Source organism: Octopus bimaculoides, chromosome 27, assembly GCF_046866305.1.
Source record: "Octopus bimaculoides isolate indiv1 chromosome 27, ASM4686630v1, whole genome shotgun sequence".
NCBI classification, from domain to species: Eukaryota; Metazoa; Mollusca; class Cephalopoda; order Octopoda; family Octopodidae; genus Octopus; species Octopus bimaculoides.
The window spans coordinates 16,345,116-16,367,341 of NC_142954.1; the positions used below are offsets into that span (position 1 = coordinate 16,345,116).

At 39.4% G+C, this 22,226-nt stretch overlaps 2 protein-coding genes across 4 annotated transcripts in view; one reads left to right on the top strand and one right to left on the bottom strand.

Annotated features, from left to right (window-relative positions):
* Window positions 1–994: 994 nt before the first annotated feature.
* Window positions 995–10,969, bottom strand: LOC106868912 (uncharacterized). Of its 3 annotated transcripts, none has more exons than XM_014914372.3 (2): window positions 10,889–10,969; window positions 995–5,965 (listed from the first exon to the last, which is right to left on the bottom strand). In XM_014914372.3, the coding sequence occupies exon 2, from the start codon at window positions 5,846–5,848 to the stop codon at window positions 3,869–3,871; it is 1,980 nt and encodes a 659-aa protein (XP_014769858.2). In that variant the 5' UTR covers window positions 5,849–5,965; window positions 10,889–10,969; the 3' UTR covers window positions 995–3,868. The 3 variants fall into 3 exon arrangements, with proteins under 3 accessions (XP_014769858.2, XP_014769860.2, XP_089199491.1); XM_014914374.3 differs by having other exon boundaries at window positions 10,715–10,944; XM_089343365.1 differs by having other exon boundaries at window positions 9,719–10,944.
* Window positions 10,970–11,043: 74 nt separating this feature from the next.
* The window catches only part of LOC106868914 (deleted in lung and esophageal cancer protein 1), a 128,196-nt gene continuing 117,013 nt past the window's right edge, over window positions 11,044–22,226 (top strand). Inside the window, exons 1-4 of the mRNA XM_089343358.1 lie at window positions 11,044–11,180; window positions 15,254–15,342; window positions 18,778–19,012; window positions 19,974–20,124. Of these exons, the coding sequence (XP_089199484.1) occupies window positions 15,314–15,342; window positions 18,778–19,012; window positions 19,974–20,124 (415 nt within the window). The 5' untranslated portion in view covers window positions 11,044–11,180; window positions 15,254–15,313. The remainder of the gene's footprint in view (window positions 11,181–15,253; window positions 15,343–18,777; window positions 19,013–19,973; window positions 20,125–22,226) is intronic.

The window sequence follows — 22,226 nt, forward strand, 5'->3', positions numbered from 1 at the left end:
TACAAATAAACGTTTATTTTTCTAAAAAATAAAAATATTAAAAAATCATAATAAAGCGAGGGGAAGATTTGACGAAGCGAAATTATATATAAATATAAATAAATAATATATAAATATATATAATAAATAAATAAATATGAATAATATATAAATATATATAATAAATAAATAAATATAAATAATATATAAATAAACATAAATAAATAAATATAAATAATATATAAATAAACATAAATAAATAAATATAAATAATATATAAATATATATAATAAATAAATAATATATAAATAAACATAAATAAATAAATAAATATAAATAATATATAAATATATATAATAAATAAATAAATATGAATAATATATAAATATATATAATAAATAAATAAATAAATAATATATAAATAAACATAAATAAATAAATAAATATAAATAATATATAAATAAACATAAATAAATAAATAAATATAAATATATATAATAAATAAATAAATATAAATAATATATAAATATATATAATAAATAAATAAATATAAATAATATATAAATATATATAATAAATAAATATAAATAATATATAAATATATATAATAAATAAATATAAATAATATATAAATATATATAATAAATAAATATAAATAATATATAAATAAACATAAATAAATAAATAAATATAAATATATAAATATATATAATAAATAAATAAATATAAATAATATATAAATATATATAATAAATAAATATAAATAATATATAAATATATATAATAAATAAATATAAATAATATATAAATAAACATAAATAAATAAATAAATATAAATAATATATAAATATATATAATAAATAAATAAATATAAATAATATATAAATAAACATAAATAAATAAATATATATAAATAATATATAAATATATATAATAAATAAATAAATATAAATAATATATAAATAAACATAAATAAATATTAAAAATGTCTCCTCTTTTGATTTTTACATTTTGATTTCTTTTTTTCTGAGGCATTTTGAACAAAAATGTGCCTCTTATGACCCTTCGTGATGAATCAATAAAAGGTCACTGGTTCAACTGTAAGGGTCAGTAAGGAGTGAACCCTAAACACACTTCATGAAATATACTGGAAAAAAAGCAGCAGGACAAAATCTTATAATAATAATAATAATTCTAAATTTTTCTACAAGGGCAGCAATTTAGAGGGAGAGGATGAGTCAATTACATCGACCCCAGTATTCAGCTGGTACTTATTTTATCAGCCCCAAAGGGTGAAAAGCAAAGTCAACCTTGGTGGAATTTGGTTTCAAGTTTTGCCTGAAGGGTAGCAATTTCAGGTGAGGGGGCCAGTCGATTAGATCGACCCCCAGTACACAACTGGTACTTAATTTATAGACCTCGAAAAGATGAAAGGCAAAGTCAACCTCAGTGGAATTTGAACTCAGAATGTAAAGACAGACGAAATGCCACTAAGCATTTTGCCCAGCATGCTAACGATTCTGCCAGCTTGACACCTTAATTACAATAATAATCCGTTCTACTATAGGCACAAGGTCTGAAATGTGATGGGAGGGGAGCTAGTCGATTAAATCCACCCCAGTATTAAGCTGGTACTTATTTTACCGACTCTGAAAGAATGAAAGGCAAAGTCAACCTTGGCGGAATTTGAACTCAGATCGTAAAGATGGACGAAATGCTGTGAAGCTAACAAATCTGGTAGCTAGCCGCCTTAACAACAACAACAACAATAATAATAATAATAACAATCCTTTTTACTATAGGCACAAGGCTTGAAATTTTGGGATTACATTGACCCCAGTGTTTCACTGGTACTTAATTTAAAGATCTCAAAAGGACGAAAGGCAAAGTCAAGCTTAGTGGAATTTGAACTCAGAACGTAGTGGCAGACGAAATACTGTTAAGCATTTCGCCCAGCGTGCTAACGATGCTGCCAGCTAGCCACCTTAATAACAACAACAACAATAATAATAATAAGGAAAGTATTAATTAGTTGATAGCATCATACCGTAGGCTGCAGGCAGCAAGCTCACTACGCATGCAAGACTCCAGGAGTTTCAACAAAAACCTGAGTTAAAAAGAATAATACTACTTATTTTGCATAGGCAAAAAGCTAAATTTTGTAAGGTTGAAAGGGGCAGAGTCAATTGTATCACCAGCAGTATGTTAGGGAGTTAAGAGGTATATAGTCCATTTCACACTTAATCTATGCCCACTCGGGTGGCATTAAATGTATTTCTTATGACTGGGTGTACAAGATTTTGAATAGGGGCACCTTCTTTAATTTAATTAATTTTGAAAATAATTAAGAATTTACTAAAACATCTTCATCATTACAAAGCTGATAATTGGGGCATAAATTAATATAGAAGCTTCATGGGAGATTTTTATTTAGATCCCCTTAAAATGGTAAGTTTGTATCACAGAAGCAAGGGTGAACTTGGGTGGGTTGATATCAAAGGGGTTAATTACCAGTACTCCCTGATCCTTTTTGACATAGAATGGTAGTACTCATCAGGGTCCCATCTATGAATTAAATAAATTTCAAAGGAGTAAAAGAGGTTTGTTCTGGGTATGAAATTAAACTACATGTGGTGGGGAGGTTCCAGTTTGGGAATTCTGAAGTTCTGGGGAGTGTAAAGTCACCCCTTAATTACCGTTAGGGCCAGATCCATTCAGACCTGGAACAGTAGTACCTGTCGGGGTCACACCTAGGGGTTAAATGGATCTCCCAAAGGTAAAAGAGGCTTGTCCTGAGTATGACATTAAACTATATCTGGTGGTGAGACTCTGGTTAGATAGTTCTGGTGTTGTGAGGAGCATGGAGTCATCCCTTAATTAGTATTACTCCTAGGTCCTTTATGACTGGGAACGGTAGTACCTTTCAGTATCCCATTGAATAGATTTTTGTTAGGTTAGATTGAGCTCCTTAGCTGTGATGAAAGAAAACTCCAAAATTAACACCCACTTCCAACATGCCCTAAGCTGGCATATTAAGAACAAGGCTTCAGGTCTGGAGTTCTGGGAAATGTGGAGTCACTGCTTTGTTACCATTACTCCCAGATCTGTTCAAACCCAGAATGGTAGTACCTGTTAGCATCCTGTCTATAGGTTGAATATATTTTTGTAAGGGTAGACTGTGCTCTTTTGATGTAGTGGAAGCAATTAATCTAGAAGGAAAACTCCAAAATTAATACCTTTTTCCAACATGTCCCAAGCCAGCATATAAGAGTAAAGCTCCCGTTTGGGAGTTCTTGAGTTGTGGGGAGCATGGAGTTACCATCACTCCCTGGTCCACTCAGACCTTGAATGGTGGTACCAGGAAGGGTCCCATCAATGGGATTGATATATTTCTGTAAGGGTAGAGTGAGCTACTTAGCTGCAGTGAAAGCAATTAATCTAGAAAGAAAACTCCAAAATTAATACCTGTTTCCAGCATGCCTTAAGCTGGAAACAGTATGGCTGATAAAACTATCATGATATGTCCAATAATATAAATTCATACTATAGAGGCAACTGTCTTATGTTGGTGAGCATTCTGCCACAAGCAGAGAAAACAGGAAATAAGGAGCTCTGTGGTGTGTTTGAGTGGTGGGATATTGTTATGGTGTTGTGCTTCAATGTTAGTTACAGAGTGAGGTATAAAGAAGTGTGGTAAGGTGGTATAGCAGTTCCATGATGTGGTGAAACTTTCTCAAAAGCTCTGGGAGATATAGACAGCCCTGTGAGGTACAATTGACACTAAACCACTATGGGCTGAATGGATGTGCTAGCCACATCTGAAGATTTGCAGGCAAGGTGGCTACAGCTGGGAGTGTACATTGGGGTAGATATTGATCAACAGGGGTATCTAAAGTAACCTCTTGTTATAAGGGTACAAATCAAGAACGATGAAGTTATCTTGGTTTGAATCTTTGTAATTCTTCAGGGAAGTGTAAGCTTCGATTTTCTGCAAACTGGTGTGCAAAGCGACGCTGCTAACTCTGAAGTGCACACCAGTGCTGATACAAACCTTGCGCAATTTGCTGCACTTAGAGAGAATAGCACAGACGCCCTTTACTGTGATGTTCATGCATCGAACGACAACCAGACACGACAGGTACTGACTATGGACAGAGAGTTCCATCAGGCTGTGGTCGGTCAGTTGCATGTGTTCCCCATTACAAACTGACCAACCGCTAATGTCCAAAGTATTGAGTAGGGGACACATCTTTGCAATCACTCCAATGCCAGAGTCAGTGATCTGAATGCAACTGCATAAGAATAACTTGTGCAGCCGTGGACAGTTGTGTGCTATCTGCATGAGTGATGTGTCTGAAATCTGTGTGCAGAAATTCAGATTCAAAATGGTCAATTTAAAATCCTGTTTACAAAGACATTGCTGATGCAATTGGCAATGGGCATTGTCTTGGTCAGGTATTTTCTCGGCTGCTTCAACTACTGGTTCACAACTTCTGGTCATGTTATCACAAGAATCAGTCACATTCTGAGCATCCTTTGAGACATTGCATTCATTTGAATAAATTCTGGTTTTGGTGCCAGGGAAAGTCAATTTGGTAACATTGATGCAGTTTCTAAGGAAAAGTATTTCCAGGAATTGACACTTCTGAAAGACCAACTCAATAGAGCGATCAGACACCTGCATACATGCAGATAGGTTTAACAGGGTTAGATAAGGACAAGAACAGGCTATCTGTTCGACTGCCTGGTCAGTGAGGGCCATGCAACCAGCAAGACCGAGTTTACTCAAGTTGTGACAATAGTTGACCAGAGACATGATACTAACATTGGTCACACTTAAAAAGGGTTTCACACTCATTTTCTCAAAATCTTGGCGTATTGACTGTTTGTTTGATCCACCAGTTAAATCATCAAATGTGTTTTCATTAAAAATTCTGTGGTTGAGAGAGAAATCTGTGATACAGGGACAGTTTTGTGCCAAAACACTAACCCCTTTATCTGTTATGCACAGACAATTTTCCAATGAGACAGACCGCAGTCGGTGACATCTCTCGGCCGTTACTTTAATGGCATCGTCCGTTACACAGGTGTCATCCATGTTTAAATTAACAAGTCCACTGTCAAGTGTGAGTGCATTTAACGCTTTGCCGGTTACATACCTGCAATCAGCAATGTTAAGGTGTGTCAATTGCTTAGTTGCAGAGAGAATTTTATACAAGGTTTCATCTGATAAATAGCTGAACCTGATAGACAAACACTGTAAAGATGTACAGGGGACAATGGCATCAACCAACAATGAGTTCAAGTTACACAGTGTTGGATACTTAGATAGCACCTCTTCAAATTCCTGGCCTTCTTGGAGATTCTTATCACAGTCCTCCTCAAGTTTAAATATAATAGAAAGAGTTTTTAAACAAGAGAAGTCCTGGTTCTGGAAAAATTCTAAAAATTGAGTGCAATTATCTGCTAGTGTTAATTCCAAAGACAACTTCTCCATTCTCGGATATTTTGTGAGAAATGTCTCTAGAACACTGGCATCAACAGTAATTCTACGTAAGTCAATGCTGACTAAATTAGGGCATTGAATTTCTTCGTGAAGGATGCTAACTTCTGAAATGGTTGGACTGTAACCAAAAATAATCTCTTCAACACTTTCTGAAACAGAACGAAGTAGATTTAAAAAGTTTCCATCACTCATGCGTGACGCCATATTCCGATTGTTGAGATTGACCGTTTTCCAGAGAACGCCATTGAAACTGAGTTTGTACCAATCGGAACAAGTTGACCTTACCCCCAAGATAACATCAACTAACGGCAGGTATTGGAATATCTTTAGCAGACATTCTTTGGGTAACTGATTCAAATGCATTTCTGTAGGGTGACTGATTGGTTGGTTGGTTGGTTGGTTGGATGTTGTCTTGGGTGAGGGTCAGCAGTTCTTCTCCCTTCTTAAAGTCACTTTGGCAACAAGACCAGCAAGATGAACCTGAAAAGGTAAACAAAAGCAAAAAAACTGAAGAAGAAGAAGAATTGAAGAAGGAAGGAAGGAAGGAGAAGAAATGAAGATGGAGGGGAAAGAGGGGTAGAAGGTGAAGAAGAAGAGGAAGGAGGAAAACAGAAAGTAAGAGGAAGAAGAGTAAGAAAAGAAAATGAAAAGAAGGCAAGAAAGAGGAGAAGCAAAAAGCGTAAGAGGAAAGTGAAAGAAACAAAGAAGACAAGGAGGAGGAGGAGGCAACAAGTAGAAATGAAGAAAAGTTAAAATTTGAGAACATAACAAAAAAGAAAAAAAAAAAAAAACATGCCTATATATATATATCATCATTTAACATCTGCTTTCCCTGCTGGCATGGGTTGGACAGTTTGGTCAGAGATGGTAAGGCCAGGGGCCACACCAAGCTCCATTGTCTGTTTTGGCATGGTTTCTGTGACTGGGTGCCCTTCTTAACACCAACCACTCCACAGAAGATACTATGTGCCTTTTATGTGGCACCATCATCAGTGCCTCTAATATGACACCAGTACTTGTTATGTGACACCAGCACCAGTGATTTTGATGTGGCACCAGCACCAGTATTAATTCTTCTGTGGTAGACAGGTCTTCTTGAGTACAACAGTGCAATATTTGGGAGATGTAACAGAGTGACTCAAGTGCTGAGAGTTTTGCACGTTAGCACTTATCAAACCTATATATATATGGTCTGATCAATAAGTATCCGGACTGTTGCTATAGTAACAAAGCTAAACCACGAAGAGTGAAGCTGCATGGCACAGATTGACCTTGAGATCTGCTGTGTAAGCGCACTAAGTTTTAACATTCTAGCTCACATCCGCTGTTTATAGCAGTGCTTGGAAGGAAGGTGTGTAGTGTGTGATCATCGCATTGACTATGACAGAGAAAGTTGAGCAGAGAATCTGCATCAAATTTTGCCAAAAGCTTATGGGTACCTGCTCCGAGGCTTATGCAAAGTTTTCAAAAAGTTTTCATTGTTCTTGACACAATCAAGGAGATTTTGTGCAACTGAAACCCAAGTGTCTTTTTGGTCAGCTGAAAGCAGTTCAGGCACAAACTTGGCAGACACGGGTCTCATGCCCAAACCTTCAGTGATAATGAACTGAACTGCACTGTAACGTTTGTCAATATCGACTTTTTTTCAGCCATCTTGGAAACATCTGAAAAACTCGTACACTTGTGTGCAGCTCATACACTCCTCTCCATAAACCTTCTGTGACTTTGCCTAGGCCTCTGAGCAGGTATTGCCATGACAACTTTCTCTGTCATGGTCAATGCAACGATCACATGCTACACACCTTCCTTCCAAGCACTGCTGTAAACAGTGGAAGTGAGTTAGAATGTTAAAACTTGGTGCACATGCACAGCAGAGCTCAAGGTCAATCATTACCGAGCAGTTTCACTCTGTGTGCTTTAGCTTCGTTACTATGGCAACAGTCCGGATACTTATTGATCAGATCTTGTATATCATATTGAACCATTAATCCTTACACATTTTTTTCTTTCTCCATTTTTTTTACCTCTCAATCTTTTCTGTCAAAGAGCTTAGGCTCAAAACATAAAAGACTTTTCCATTCTTCCCGTGCATCAAACTAATACATCTGCTTGTTGTTCCTTCACCTGTCTTCGTCATTTGTTTTCTGTAAATTTGAATTATATATATATATATATATACACATACATACATACATATATATAGATGAAGATGATGGTGTGTGTATGCATGTGTGTATAGGCACAGGCGTGGCTGTGTGGTAAGAAGCTTGCTTCCCTTTCACCTGGTTCTGGGTTCAGTCCCACTGTATGGCACTTTAGGCTAGTGTCTTCTACTATAGCCACAGGCCAACCAAAGCCTTGTGAGTGAAGTTGGTAGATGGAAACTGGAAGAAGCCTGCCATATATATGTGTGTGGCTGTGTTTGTCCCCTACCACTGCTTGACAACCGGTGTTGGTGTGTTTACGTCCCCGTAACTTAATGGTTTGGCAAAAGAAACCGATAGAATAAGTACTCGGCTTACAAAGAATAAGCCCTGGGGTCAATATGTTTGACTAAAAGCAGTGCTCCAGCATGGCTGCAGTCAAATAACTGCAACAAGTAAAAGAATACTTTTAGTTATATTTTTAGTTCAGGTGTGTCGCCAAATTTTGAAAAGAATACAAGTGTAAAAAAAAGTTTGTGGGGCACTGATCTAGAGTAAAGCACACTATTCCGTGTTGCTCTGTTGGCCCAGTGCCGGCCTAGTGCAGTCCTCTTCTCCAGCTGTCACATCTCCTGTGTTTTATCAGGTCAAGAGTTAGCGGTCTGAGAGGGTGTCTATGTCCACCTAAAACAATTACCATGAGATTTGTCAAAATACCAAGTCACATTCGCTCATGAGTGACGACTGTTTTTTATGTGCCATTATAACATTCTCACAGCACTGCTGATACTGAGAGAGAGAGAGAGAGAGAGAGAGAGAGAGGGAGAGAGAGGTGGGGACAGATAGACAGAGAGAGGGCAGCAAAAGGGGATAATCGTATGAATTTCCATGTGGAGAAAACAAAATCGCAAAACTTTTCTGAAAATTCCAAAAAATTAAAAAAGGATTTAAGGCGGCGAACTGACAGAGTGGTTAGCACATGGGGCGAAATGCTTAACGGTATTTCGTCTGTCAATACGTTCTGAGTTCAAATTCCGCCGAGGTCGACTTTGCCTTTTATCCTTTCGGGGTCGATAAATTAAGTACCAGTTGCATATTGGGGTCGATCTAATCGACTGGCCCCAAAATTTATAGGCGTAGGAGTGGCTGTGTGATAAGTAGCTTGCTTACAAACAACACGGCTCCGGGTTCAGTCCCACTGCGTGGTACCTTGGCAAGTGTCTTCTACCGTAGCCTCGGGCCGACCAAAGCCTTGTGAGTGGATTTGGTAGACGGAAACTGAAAGAAGCCCGTCGTATATATATATATATATATATATATATATATATATATATATATATATATATGTGTGTGTGTTTGTGTGTCTATGTTTGGCCCTCCCGACATCGCTTGACAACCGATGCTGGTGTGTTTACGTCCCCGTAACTTAGAGGTTCGGCAAAAGGGGCCGATAGAATAAGTACTAGGCTTACAAAGAATAAGTCCTGGGGTCGATTTACTCGACTAAAGGCGGTGCTCCAGCATGGCCACAGTCAAATGACTGAAATAAGTAAAAGAGGTTATATGGGGTGCTTCAACCGGAATTCCATCATTTATTGTTTATAAAATCTTATAAAACATTAAATTCAGTTTAATTAGGACAATAATGCCTCGATATAGGAATTAATTTGATCCGAGAGACCATTCGTAAAGCGAAAACTCATAAAGCAGAGCAATAGTTACTCGTAGTAGCAATGTTATAACTCGTAATTCGTTCCCAGAAAAATATGTTACTTATAAAATTTATAATACTCGTAAATAAATGGCAATAAAACAACAGTAGAATGTAAAGAATATTTTATGGAAAGTAAAAAAAATGTCAAGATCCTTTATAATAAAAAATATTATTATTATAATCGTTTTCTGAATCACTTTTACTCGCACCCGCCATCACTTGTAGACGCGATCGCCGATTCATAGGCACTCGTAGACGGATTTCTAGATTTCTTAAAAAACAAGTCTAGAGATGTTTGCTTAGAAGCTTTTCTTCACTCTCTATAAATTTCCCAGTAACACACAGAAGCATTTGTTATGGTAATATCCATTTTACCTGAAGTTAAGACGGAGAAATAGGATCTTGTGAATTTTCCGAAAGCTCCACCCCTCTCGGGTCGTCAGCGCGCATTTTTTTCCATATTCGTTTTCCACACACTTGTTAACACCCACCAGGCTGGATAATGTTTTTTTTTGATCCCGGGTGAAAGTCTTTATATTGATCGTTTAATTAACTTTAATAGCCACTAATGTAAAAATGATTATTTATTTGTCGGACTAACGACGACACGAAAGAAAATGAAGTGAGACCCAGATAAAGATAACAAACGCAACTCTATTTGTAAATTAGGAGGATATAGAATATTGTTTCTATGTGGTAGTCCCTTCTGATTTGTACTGGAGGTCGTTATAACCGTATAGCCCCTACAAATTTAGACATACCTAAACGTGTATGTCCCGTACCCAACTTTGTCAGATGATGTAGATAACGATTATACTGGAATTTAATGGAGAGAGAGGTGGGCGAACACATACATAATAACATATATCAATTTTTTTATAATTTCAAGTTCCATTTTGTAGGCATAAATACGCGATATATACCAGCATGTATCTGTGTGTGCACCCAGCATTTTTTTTTTTTTTTTTTTACATTAAATTCCAATCTGATCATAATTTTACACCACCCGAAAAGTATTTCTAGAAAGTTTCATTAAAAAACGTACATTTTTCTGAAAGTTACGAAGAAGCACATTCGATCCGTGTGAATTATCCGATAATCTTCTCCCCACTCTCGAAATTCTGATATAATCGTAATTTATACCAACTTCAAGGTTTTTGTGGAACATCGCATTAAAAAAAAAATAGTTTCCTGAAACAGTCAGGTATAAAACATACTTGTGTCGTTAAACCGAATACACGTCCATCTTTTACTTTATATTTCTCAAAATGTTTTATAAATACAAGTTTTATAAGTTTAAGTTTTATAAAGTATAAACAAATGAATGTTTAAAAACAAATTACGTTGTTTATAATTTGCTTATATTTTCACCTTTAAGATAACTGCAACTCTCGTTTTCAGCATTAATTAATGTCTTCCTAATTGGAATTCACACATTTACTTTCATTATTTGGTCCTTAGGTATTCTCCAAGACATTCTGTCGCAGAATACCCACCGACCAACTTTCCAAAAACTGTCACACTACACACAATGGAAATATTTACCGATTCTATGGTAACCAAGTCGCAAAGTCTGGGAAGAGACGGAAGTGGAACTCTTCAAGTTTAGCATGTGTGAGGTTAAGAAAGCTACGTTGTCGCTTAGTAACTCATGTAAACAAACTGCACTTTTAATTCGTTTTATTTATTTACATCTTTATGTTTACATTTCTTAACATCATCTTTTATAGCTTTCATATACACACGGACGTAAACAGCCGTTGCTCTCTTTCTGACGATACCTTCGATTTCTAGATTGGACTTTTCCCTCCATTTTTTTCTCACATCATTCCATTGAGTTAAGTATATTTTGTTGTTTTTACCCCCCACCCGCCACCGCAGACATACGTATGTTTACATGTAGAATGATTAGACGGATGGAAAGAGAGTGAGAGAGAGAGAGAGAGAGAGAGATGGATGGACTCATAAAAATGAACAAAGAGATAATTAGATGGGTACGTAGATAGATTTAGATCAGCCATTTTAGGTCAGTGGTTCTCAACCCTTTGCTCGCTATTTAAAAAAAAAATCCCATCCAACTGTATTTTTATAATTAAATATTAGGAATTGTATTAAAAAGTGTAACCAATGTATTGACCACATACTTTAACAAGAAAATCTTATGTGGACTCGCCAAGGGCCATACGGATCCCAGTTGAGAATCCCTAATTTAAATGGAGACATGGGTAGATGAATGAATATTTCCATTCATGGTTGAAAGTCAGGGCCTTCAGTACAACTGTTTATTCATTGGCACACGCTTGCCTTGTGTTACAGCTGTTCATTCTGTCAAGGTCCTTTCCGAGGCCTCAGAAGCAGCCTATATTTTCGCCACAAAATGGAGTTTCATGCTGTTGTCAAACACTCTGTTATGAGATTCCCCACTCAGGCTTTGATGTTGTTTCTTTGTCTTCATTTTCGTTACACATTTGTCCATTATCTGTCAGACTGGACCTGCAGAAATTCTTGACCCTGATAATGTGGCCAAAATGTTGCTACTGTAATAGAACCAAAGGAGAATGGCGACGAGACGAAAAATGGCTCCTTTGAATGCGTCGCGCGGTCGGACACAAAACATGATATATAACATTGAAGGCTCGCCGTGAGAGAATGTGAGCCAAGTGCCAGTAAAAAGGAACAAGAGAGTGACAGACACAACCGTTAGATATATAAAGAGAGTAAGTTTATTAACATAGTGAAACTGTAATGTCTGTGTGTGCGAGCATGTGGCATATATAAATAACACAGTAGATAAGTCAGGCCTTCGTGTACAAGAGTATGTATACAACAATATGAAATGACGGACTGTCGTATAAGCAAGAGTGTGTGTACAATATGTGTGTGTGAGAGAGAGAGGAACACAGATCATTGAAAGAGTGTCTGTAACATAGACTATGAAAGTCCTAAACACGGAGATAGAGAAATACCAGTTCGTATAAGAGTTACACAAGGAGATAGAATGTTCATATGCAGGAAGTTGTGGCCGAGAGAGCAGAGCTGTGGTGTCACATGTTGTGTGTGTTGAGCGTCGATGCTGTAGACCGGTTACCTGGTGCAGAATATTCTCACAGTGTAGTTCCGACTGTTAACTTCGTGGTGGAAATAATCCACTAGTACAGTGTAGAGATGAAACCGCGTTTGATGTTGGTGTGTACTCTCGTAGTGGTGTTGCTGGCGACGACATTGTGGTAGACAGTACTTTGGTGGTGATGACGTTGTCGCTGGAAACTGGCTGGAGCTGTGTTCTGTATGTGGTCAGCGACCAGACCTGTGAGAGGTCTGAAATCGAAGACGACTGACGGGTTCAAACAGGCTTATTTATAGATGAAATAGGGCTCACTGGAAACGCAGAAAAACTCTCTCTCAGGTGACCTTATCTGAAGGCCACGATTGGACTGTATGCACCCTGGCACGAAACAGAACTGGTGATGATTGCCGCGCAAATGAGAACCAATCAGGGTGGTGGACACAAGGGTCCAAGGCAGCCGAAGGCTAGATGTTAGCCGCTTCGTTATCATTTGTGATTGAATGCCCGAGAGAAAAGTTTCACTACACTACCATTGTTGTCCAACCAGGTGTATGTATGTTTACATGTAAACTGATGTGGCTTTGGCAGACAGACAGACAGACATATCTATATGATGATGATGACGATATATATCATCATCATCATCATCATCGTTTAACGTCCGCTTTCCATGCTAGCATGGGTTGGACGATTTGACTGAGGACTGGTGAAACCGGATGGCAACACCAGGCTCCAGTCTGATTTGGCAGAGTTTCTACAGCTGGATGCCCTTCCTAACGCCAACCACTCAGAGAGTGTAGTGGGTGCTTTTACGTGTCACCCGCACGAAAACGGCCACGCTCGAAATGGTGTCTTTTATGTGCCACCCGCACAAGCCAGTCCAGGGGCACTGGCAACGATCTCGCTCGAAAATCCTACAGGAGCCAGTCAGGCGGTACTGGCAACGGCCACGCTCAAAATGGTGCATCTCATGTGCCACCCGCACAAGAACCAGTCCAGGGGCACTGGCAACGATCTTACTTGGCTTGCCGGGTCTTCTCACGCACAGCACATTTCCAAAGGTCTCGGTCAGTAGTCATCGCCTTGGTGAGGCCCAATGTACGAAGGTCTTGCCTCACCACCTCAGCCCAGGTCTTCCTGGGCCTACCTCTTCCACGGGTTCCCTCAACTGTTAGGGTGTGGCACTTTTTCACGCAGCTATCCTCCTCCATTCTCACCACATGTCCATACCAGCGCAATCGTCTCTCTTGCATGCCACAACTGATGCTTCTAATGTTCAGCTTTTCTCTCAAGATACTTACACTCTGACGGGTATTCACATTGACATTACACATTCCTTGCGAGCTTACGTATGTCCTCAGCAGTTACAGCCCATGTTTCACTGCTATGTAGCATGGTTGTTCGTACGCATGCGTCATACAGTCTGCCTTTTACTCTGAGTGAGAGTCCCTTTGTCGCCAGCAGGGGTAAGAGCTCTCTAAACTTTGCCCAGGTTATTCTTATTCTAGCAGCTACACTTTCAGCGCACCCACCCCCACTACTAACTTGGTCACCCAGATAGCGGAAGCTATCGACTACCTCTAGTTTTTCACCCTGGAATGAGATAGAAGTTGTTTCCTGTTTGTTTGCAGTCTTTATTGCACCTGAACATCTGCCACAAACAAAAACTAACTTGCTAGTTAACCTGCCTTTGATGTTGCTGCACCTCTTGTGTGTCCATAGCTTGCACCGGGTACATCTTATAGAGTTACTACCTACTCCTTTACTGCATACTGAGCAGGGCCATCTACCTGAAGGGGTTTGTGTTTTATCTACCTTCCTACTTATGAGGATTTTGGTTTTAGCTAGGTTGACTCTAAGGCGCTTCAATTCTAGACCTTGCTTCCACACCTGAAACTTCTCCTCTAGTTCTGATAGTGACTCCGCAATTAGGGCAAGGTCATCAGCATAGAGGACCTCCCAGGGGCAACCTGTCTTGAACTCCTCTGTGATTGCCTGGAGGACTATGATAAATAAGAGGGGGCTGAGGACGGAACCTTGGTGGACCCCTACCTCTACCCGGAATTCATTGCTGTACTCATTTCTAACCCTATATATATATATAAATATATATATATATATATAAATATATATATATATATAAATATATATATATATATAAATACAAAATGGGACAAGAACGCAAAACATCCAGACAGTCAGGTGATACAAAAAAGGGACAACAAAACATCCAGACAGACGATACAAAAAAAACAAGGACAAGTCATTCGGAGTTTTCTTTCCTCAGTCGAGTTCCAGATTATCTTTGCAATTTCGGCTGGTTATTCTCGATATTGCTCCAATCTGGCCAGCCCCAAAGAAAAAACTAAGCTAAGAGCACTAGATTCCTTGGAAGAAAGCAGCGAATGTATACGAAAACAAGGACGGAAAGAAACCCCCAGAGAAATGGTACACAAATACAAATAACAGGAGATTAACAATGGGTGTCTTTTGACTACGGATGAATTAATTTGAGCTGGTGTGTGTAGAAGTAAAGCCTTATGGCAGGGACATAAGATTTGACAAGCACAGGGAGGAATATAGATGTTGCATGGATGGTAGTCGAATATATATTAATTGAAGTTTACAGTATTACATATCCATTACTGCCGATCTTACCAAACTGGTTTTGCATTAAGGGTTCAACAGAGTGTTAGGTAACAGTCTGATTATGTAACTCTGTACTCATCAGAGGTAGCCATTATGCAATGAAACATACACATATACATGCATATATATACATATGTACTTACATACATACATACACATATATATAGTGACCAATAATATTGGATTTGTTACAGGTTTTCTTGCGGGTGTATCACAGTTACACTTCATTTCCTTCAATGAGACAGACTTAAACCATGTCAGAACCAGTCCAAGCGTCTACTATGTATGTATATCATGTTTTTTTTTTGTTTTGTTTTGTTTGTTTTGCCTCTCTATACAATGTTTGCAGTAATGCACTTTTAATATCATAGCACTGGATTTGATCCTGCCTTTTGCCACATACAAAAGCCACAGTTCAGTCGTAGTTTGAGCATGTACATGACCGAGATATTATCTAATATTCATGCAATAATTTGGTGGCCTGACTAGAACTTTCCATGAGCAGGGCTTCTAAATACAGTCAAATCAAGTACCAGAATTTAGAGTGTTTGGGGTCAAGTGGTGTTACACTCTCCTGACCTCTGTTTTCTGTTGTATATTCAATCAAGGATTATCAAAGAAGAAGACACACCACAGCACCTGAATATTTACTTGGTATATCAAAAAAAACTAGCCCCTGTGTTGAGGTCCTAGCAGAAACTTTCCTTACATGTCACATTACACTGTTTCATCTTAATGTTTCCATATATTGTATTGTATGAACGTTTTTACTATTGATGTAACAAATTATGTTCCAAAACAAAAAGAAAAAACCCTCCTGTTACAATATAAATCAGTGACAAGTGTGCATATGGTGTATCATCGTCTTCATGCTGGTGACACATTAAAGGTACCTTTGCCAGTGACATGTTAAAAGCTCTCATGCTGGTGACTTATTAAAGGCACATGTGCCAGCGACCCATTAATAGTACCTGTGCTGGTGACACATCAAAGGCACTTGATCTGGTGACACATTAAAGGCATCTGTGCTGGTGACACATTAAAGGCACCTGTGCTAGTAACACATTAATAGCACCTGTGCTGGTGACACATTAAAGGCACTTTATCTGGTGACACGTTCAAGGCATCTGTACTGGGGACACATTAGTGGCACCTGTGCCAGCGACACATTAATAGCACTTGTGCCAGTGACACATTAATAGCACTTGTGCTGGTGACACATTAAAGGCACCCATGCTAGTGGTACATTAAAGGCACCTGTGTTAGTGGCACAAGAGAGGCATCCATGCTGGTAACACATTAGTGGCACCTATGCTGGTGACATGTTAAAGGCACCTGTGAACTGATATGTTAAAAGTGCCTGTGCTAGTGACACATTAAAGGCAACCATGCTGGCAATATGTCAAAGAGACCCATGCCAGTGGCATGTTAAAGTAGGGAGTCAGAAAATTTTTTTAACCATTTACCCCAACATATATTTATTTACACCGATGTTACCCCTTGATTTGAAAGGAAGAAAATCATAGATTCTTTGAATCCAAAAGGTTTCTTGAATCTATGTATATGGAAAATACAATTATAAATGTCATCATCATCATCGTTTAACGTCCACTTTCCATGCTAGCATGGGTTGGACGATTTCACTGAGGACTGGTGAAACCGGATGGCAACACCAGGCTCCAATCTGATTTGGCAGAGTTTCTACAGCTGGATGTCTTTCCTAACGCCAACTACTCAGAGAGTGTAGTGGGTGCTTTTACGTGCCACTGGCACGAAGGCCAGTCAGGCGGTACTGGCAACGGCCACGCTCAAAATGGTGTATTTTATGTGCCACCCGCACAAGAGCCAGTCCAGGGGCACTGGCAACGATCTCGCTCAAAGATCCTACGAAGGCCAGTCAGGCGGTACTGGCAACGGTCACGCTCAAAATGGTGCATCTCATGTGCCACCCGCACAAGAACCAGTCCAGGGGCACTGGCAACGATCTTACTTGGCTTGCCGGGTCTTCTCACGCACAGCACATTTCCAAAGGTCTTGGTCAGTAGTCATCGCCTCGGTGAGGCCCAATGTACGAAGGTCTTGCCTCACCACCTCAGCCCAGGTCTTCCTGGGCCTACCTCTTCCAGAGGTTCCCTCAACTGTTAGGGTGTGGTACTTTTTCATGCAGCTATCCTCATCCATTCTCACCACATGTCCATACCAGCGCAATCGTCTCTCTTGCACACCACAACTGATGCTTCTTATGTTCAGCTTTTCTCTCAAGATACTTACACTCTGTCGGGTATGCACACTGACATTACACATCCAACGGAGCATAGTGGCTTCATTCCTTGCGAGCTTACGCATGTCCTCAGCAGTCACAGCCCATGTTTCACTGCCATGTAGCATGGCTGTTCGTACACATGCGTCATACAGTCTGCCTTTTACTCTGAGTGAGAGTCCCTTTGTCGCCAGCAGAGGTAAGAGCTCTCTAAACTTGGCCCAGGCTATTCTTATTCTAGCAGCTACACTTTCAGCGCACCCACCCCCACTACTAACTTGGTCACCCAGATAGCGGAAGCTATCAACTACCTCTAGTTTTTCTCCCTGGAATGAGATAGAAGTTGTTTCCTGTTTGTTTACAGTGTTTATTGCACCTGAACATCTGCCACATACAAAAACTAACTTCCTAGTTAACCTGCCTAAAAGTATAAAACAAATGCAATAAAATAAATTAATATCCTAATTAGGAAACAAAAGGATTTTTCTAGAAACTTTTTCGCTTCAGGTTTTGGAGAAATGATGATGTTTCCTTTTTGTTACAATTACTTCAAAATTGGGCCATTTTGATGCCAGAGCAATTTGGATATAGTCTTTGGAGTCCAATCGATTACCCTGCATTGTTTTTATGTTCATTAGAGTGGAAAATCCTTGTTTGCAAAGATAGGTTATTGCAAAAGGCAGCAACTCTTTGACTGCTTCCTCAGAGCCAGAAGAAAAATTTCTGTCATAACAAGGAACATGCTTTTTATATGATTTTACTTATGTCTAAAGATTCCTCATTACCTCCAAGAATTTCAATTTTACCCCAGTTTGACGACTCCTGTATTAAAAGCACCCATGCTGGTGACATGTTAAAGGCATCCATACCAGTGATACATTAAAGGCACCTGTGCCAGTGACACATTAAGGACACCTGTACCAGTGATACATTAAAGGCACCCATGTTGGTGACACGTTAGAGGCTCCTGTGCCAGTGACGTATTAAAGGCACCTGTACCAGTGATACATTAAAGGCACCCATGTTGGTGACACGTTAGAGGCTCCTGTGCCAGTGACGTATTAAAGGCACCTGTACCAGTGATACATTAAAGGCACCCATGTTGGTGACACGTTAGAGGCTCCTGTGCCAGTGACATATTTAAGGCACTTGGTCTGGACGACACATAATAGACACCTAGTTCATTCTTTGGAGTGGTTGGCATTAGGAAGGGCATCCATCTTAATCAAACCATCTAAGCTGTAGAAACCAATCCTAGTTGACCCATCTAAGCTGTGGCAGCATGAAATATGGATGCTAAATGATGATGATGATGTAGGCAGACAGGAGAAGTGGTTGCTTATCAAAACTGGCCCACTTGGTGGTACTAAGCATTCATTGCATCTGTGATATGGCCATCTCTGATTGGGAGCTTTTTCTTTTTCTCTTGATTGTTGCTGTGTGGATTTCTCTTTGAAGGTGCAATGAAACAAACCAAAGCCCATGTCGCACAGGGTCCGAAAACCCTGAAAACACCATGTTGTTGCAACGACCGGCCCCTATTAAGTGTCAAGACATAAACCACGTGCTGACGTCGGCGTTGAGGGACATCCTTAGCAAAGACAAACTGTGCATGACAACGGTGGAGAATCTCATCACTTCAAAGGGCAGCAAGGACCCCTACCATGAGAAATATGTAGAATGGCTGAACCAGGTTTGTTGAGTGTGAGAGATGGCCTGCTTGGCAGCCCTCACTTTTGGCAAATTGTTGTTTTTGTTTCTTTTTTTACTTTGTAATATGGTGGTGGTGGTAGTACTACTACGACTACTACTACTAACACAACCACAACTACTGCTGCTGCTACTACTACTACTACTACTACGACTACTACTACTACTACTACTACTACTACTACTAACACCACCACCACAACCACAACTACTGCTACTAACACCACCACCACAACCACAACTACTGCTACTACTACTACCACCACAACTACTGCTGCTGCTACTACTACCACCACCATCACCACCACCATCACTACTACTACCACCACCACCACTACTACCACCACCACCACTACTACTACTACTACCAGTAGTAGTAGTAGTAGCACTCCACAGACACACATACCCTTAACATAGTTCTCATGAAGATTCAACGTGACACTGAACGTAACAAGGCTGGCCCCTTTGAATCACAGGTTCAACTTATTTTTGCCAGCTGAGTGGCCTGGAGCAATGTGGAATAAAGTGTCTTGCTCAAGGACACAACATGTTGCTGGGAATTGAACTCATGACCTTATGATTGTGAGCCAAATACCTCTAACCAGTGAGCCATGCACCATCACTGACTGCTACAATCATCACCAAACCACCATTACCACCACCATCAAGAATGTCATCTCACAGCACACACACACACACACACATGTACACACTCACACTCACACACATGTACACACACACATGTACACACTCACACACACATGTACACACACACACATGTACACACTCACACACACATGTACACACACACACATGTACACACTCACACACACATGTACACACACACATACTATAACTTATTGGTCTTTGCTTTTTTATTGTTTTATTTCCGTTTCATTTTCTGCTCCCTTTTCTCCTCCCACCACCACCACCACCCTTGAAAGGTTTGTAAAGAGAGAGAGAAGAGACTGTCCCAGATCTCGATGCTGGAACACCATCTGATGCAGGTTCAAGCTCGGGTGGTCTCAGCAGATGAAAGGATGTTGAACACCTTTAAAAATTTTGGCGGGCATGAGATCCTGGATATTCCCAAAGGTAAGAAAATAACAAACAGTTGTTGTTGTTGTTGTTGTCTGGCCCAAGGTCTGCCCTGATCGAGCAGATATATTCTCTTTTACTTGTTTCAGTCATTTGACTGCGGCCATGCTGGAGCACCGCCTTTAGTCAAACAAATCAACCCCAGGACTTATTCGTTGTAAGCCTAGTACTTATTCTATTGGTCTCTTTTTGCCGAACCGCTAAGTTACGGGGACATAGACACATCAGCATTGGTTGTCAAGCGATGTTGGGGGGACAAACACAGACACACAAACATATATACGCACATACATATATATGTGTAAAGCACCCACTACACTCTCGGAGTGGTTGGCGTTAGGAAGGGCATCCAGCTGTAAAAACTCTGCCAAATCAGATTGGAGCCTGGTGTTGCCTCCTGGTCCACCAGTCCTCAGTCAAATCGTCCAACCCATGCTAGCATGGAAGGCGGATGTTAAACAATGATGATGATGATGATACATATATACGACGGGCTTCTTTCGGTTTCTGTCTACCAAATCCACTCACAAGGCTTTGGTCGGCCCGAGGCTATAGTAGAAGACACTTGCCTAAGGTGCCACACAGTGGGACTGAACCCGGAACCGTGTGGTTGGTAAGCAAGCTACTTACCACACAGCCACTCCTGCGCCTATATAATCATAAAGTGTTTCCAGTCCTTGATGTATACAAAGAAGGCTGGAGGGTCACATTTGAAATACCTTTCATTATATGTCATACACTGAAACACCAAGCCGGCAGAACCATTAACACACCAGACAAAATGGTTAGTGTCTTTACATTCTGAGTTCAAATTCTGCTGAGGTCAACTTTGCCTTTCAACCTTCTAGGATTGATAAAATAAGTACCAGTTGTGCACTGGGGTTGATATTATCAAGTTACCCCCTCCTCTGAACTTGCTGGCATTGTGCCAAAATTTAAAACCATTATTATTATTTTATGTTTGACTTTTGCTTTGAATTTGTACAAGTTGGATCCAAGTCTCACCCAGAGACCTCAAGAGACAACAAGTTAGAAGTTCATATAGGTGTTATGCCTAGGGTACCATATATTTGGATTTGTACAGTTTTGTTCTAGTGAATGTTTAAGAAACCATAAGAAAATTATGTGTTTGTTTTAAAATTTGAGATCACATAGACAGTATTTTACGTAGGATATGGGCAGTTCCCATGAGCACTATCTTTTGAACTTCAGCCATTTTGGGGTTTCCTGGTATCTGAGCTAGGTAGTAATCAGCCCGTTTCGCTGTCATTCCCAGGGCACCTATGACAATAGGTATTGTTTTAGTCTCTATTATTATTATGTTGTTTTTTTTTCTTCTTTCTTCAAATTTTCTTCCATTTCTCGCCGAGTGTTTTCCGTGCACCTAGGGCAGAGAAACTCGTATGCATTCCCAGTTTACACACGTAAATTCACAGGTAAAACATGTATTTAAGAAAAGAAAAAAAAAAAATTCATGAATGGATGTTGTTTTCACAACGATAATGCTCTTCTTAGTACATGAGTCGTTCCAGTTAGCACGCATTTTGGCACTTCCTGTAGGGATGGTAAGCCTGGTATCATTTTCAAATAGGTTTCAGTACCTTTTTTTATCATTCCTAGAGATCCTACAATCACTGGTATGGTAGTCGCCTTGAGGTGCCACATTTTTTCAATTTCTATTAGCAAGTCTTTATATTTACTGATCTTGTCAAATTCTTTCGCCGCTATATTATGATCGCAGGGAATACTCATGTCAATTAATAAACACGTCTTCTTTGTCTGATCTTTTATAATAATATCCGGTTTATTAGCTTTTATAGCCTTGTCGGTATGTACGGGGAAGTCCCAGAGAATCGATACATTTTCTCCCTGTCACAGCTACAGGATGGTGTTTATACCATTTGTCAGCGATTATTATTATTATTATTATTATTATTATATGTTTGACTTTTGCTTTGTATTTGTACAAGTTGGCTCCAAGTCTCACTCAGAGACATCAAGGGACAACAAGTTAGAAGTTATTATTATTAAGGCGGCAATCTGGCAGAATCATTAGCATGCCGGTATTTCGTCTTACACTACGTTCTGAGTTCAAATGT

Excerpts from the sequence above, each read along its gene's own strand:
- LOC106868912 (XM_014914372.3), bottom strand. The coding sequence starts at position 5,848 with ATGCATTTGAATCAGTTACCCAAAGAATGTCTGCTAAAGATATTCCAA.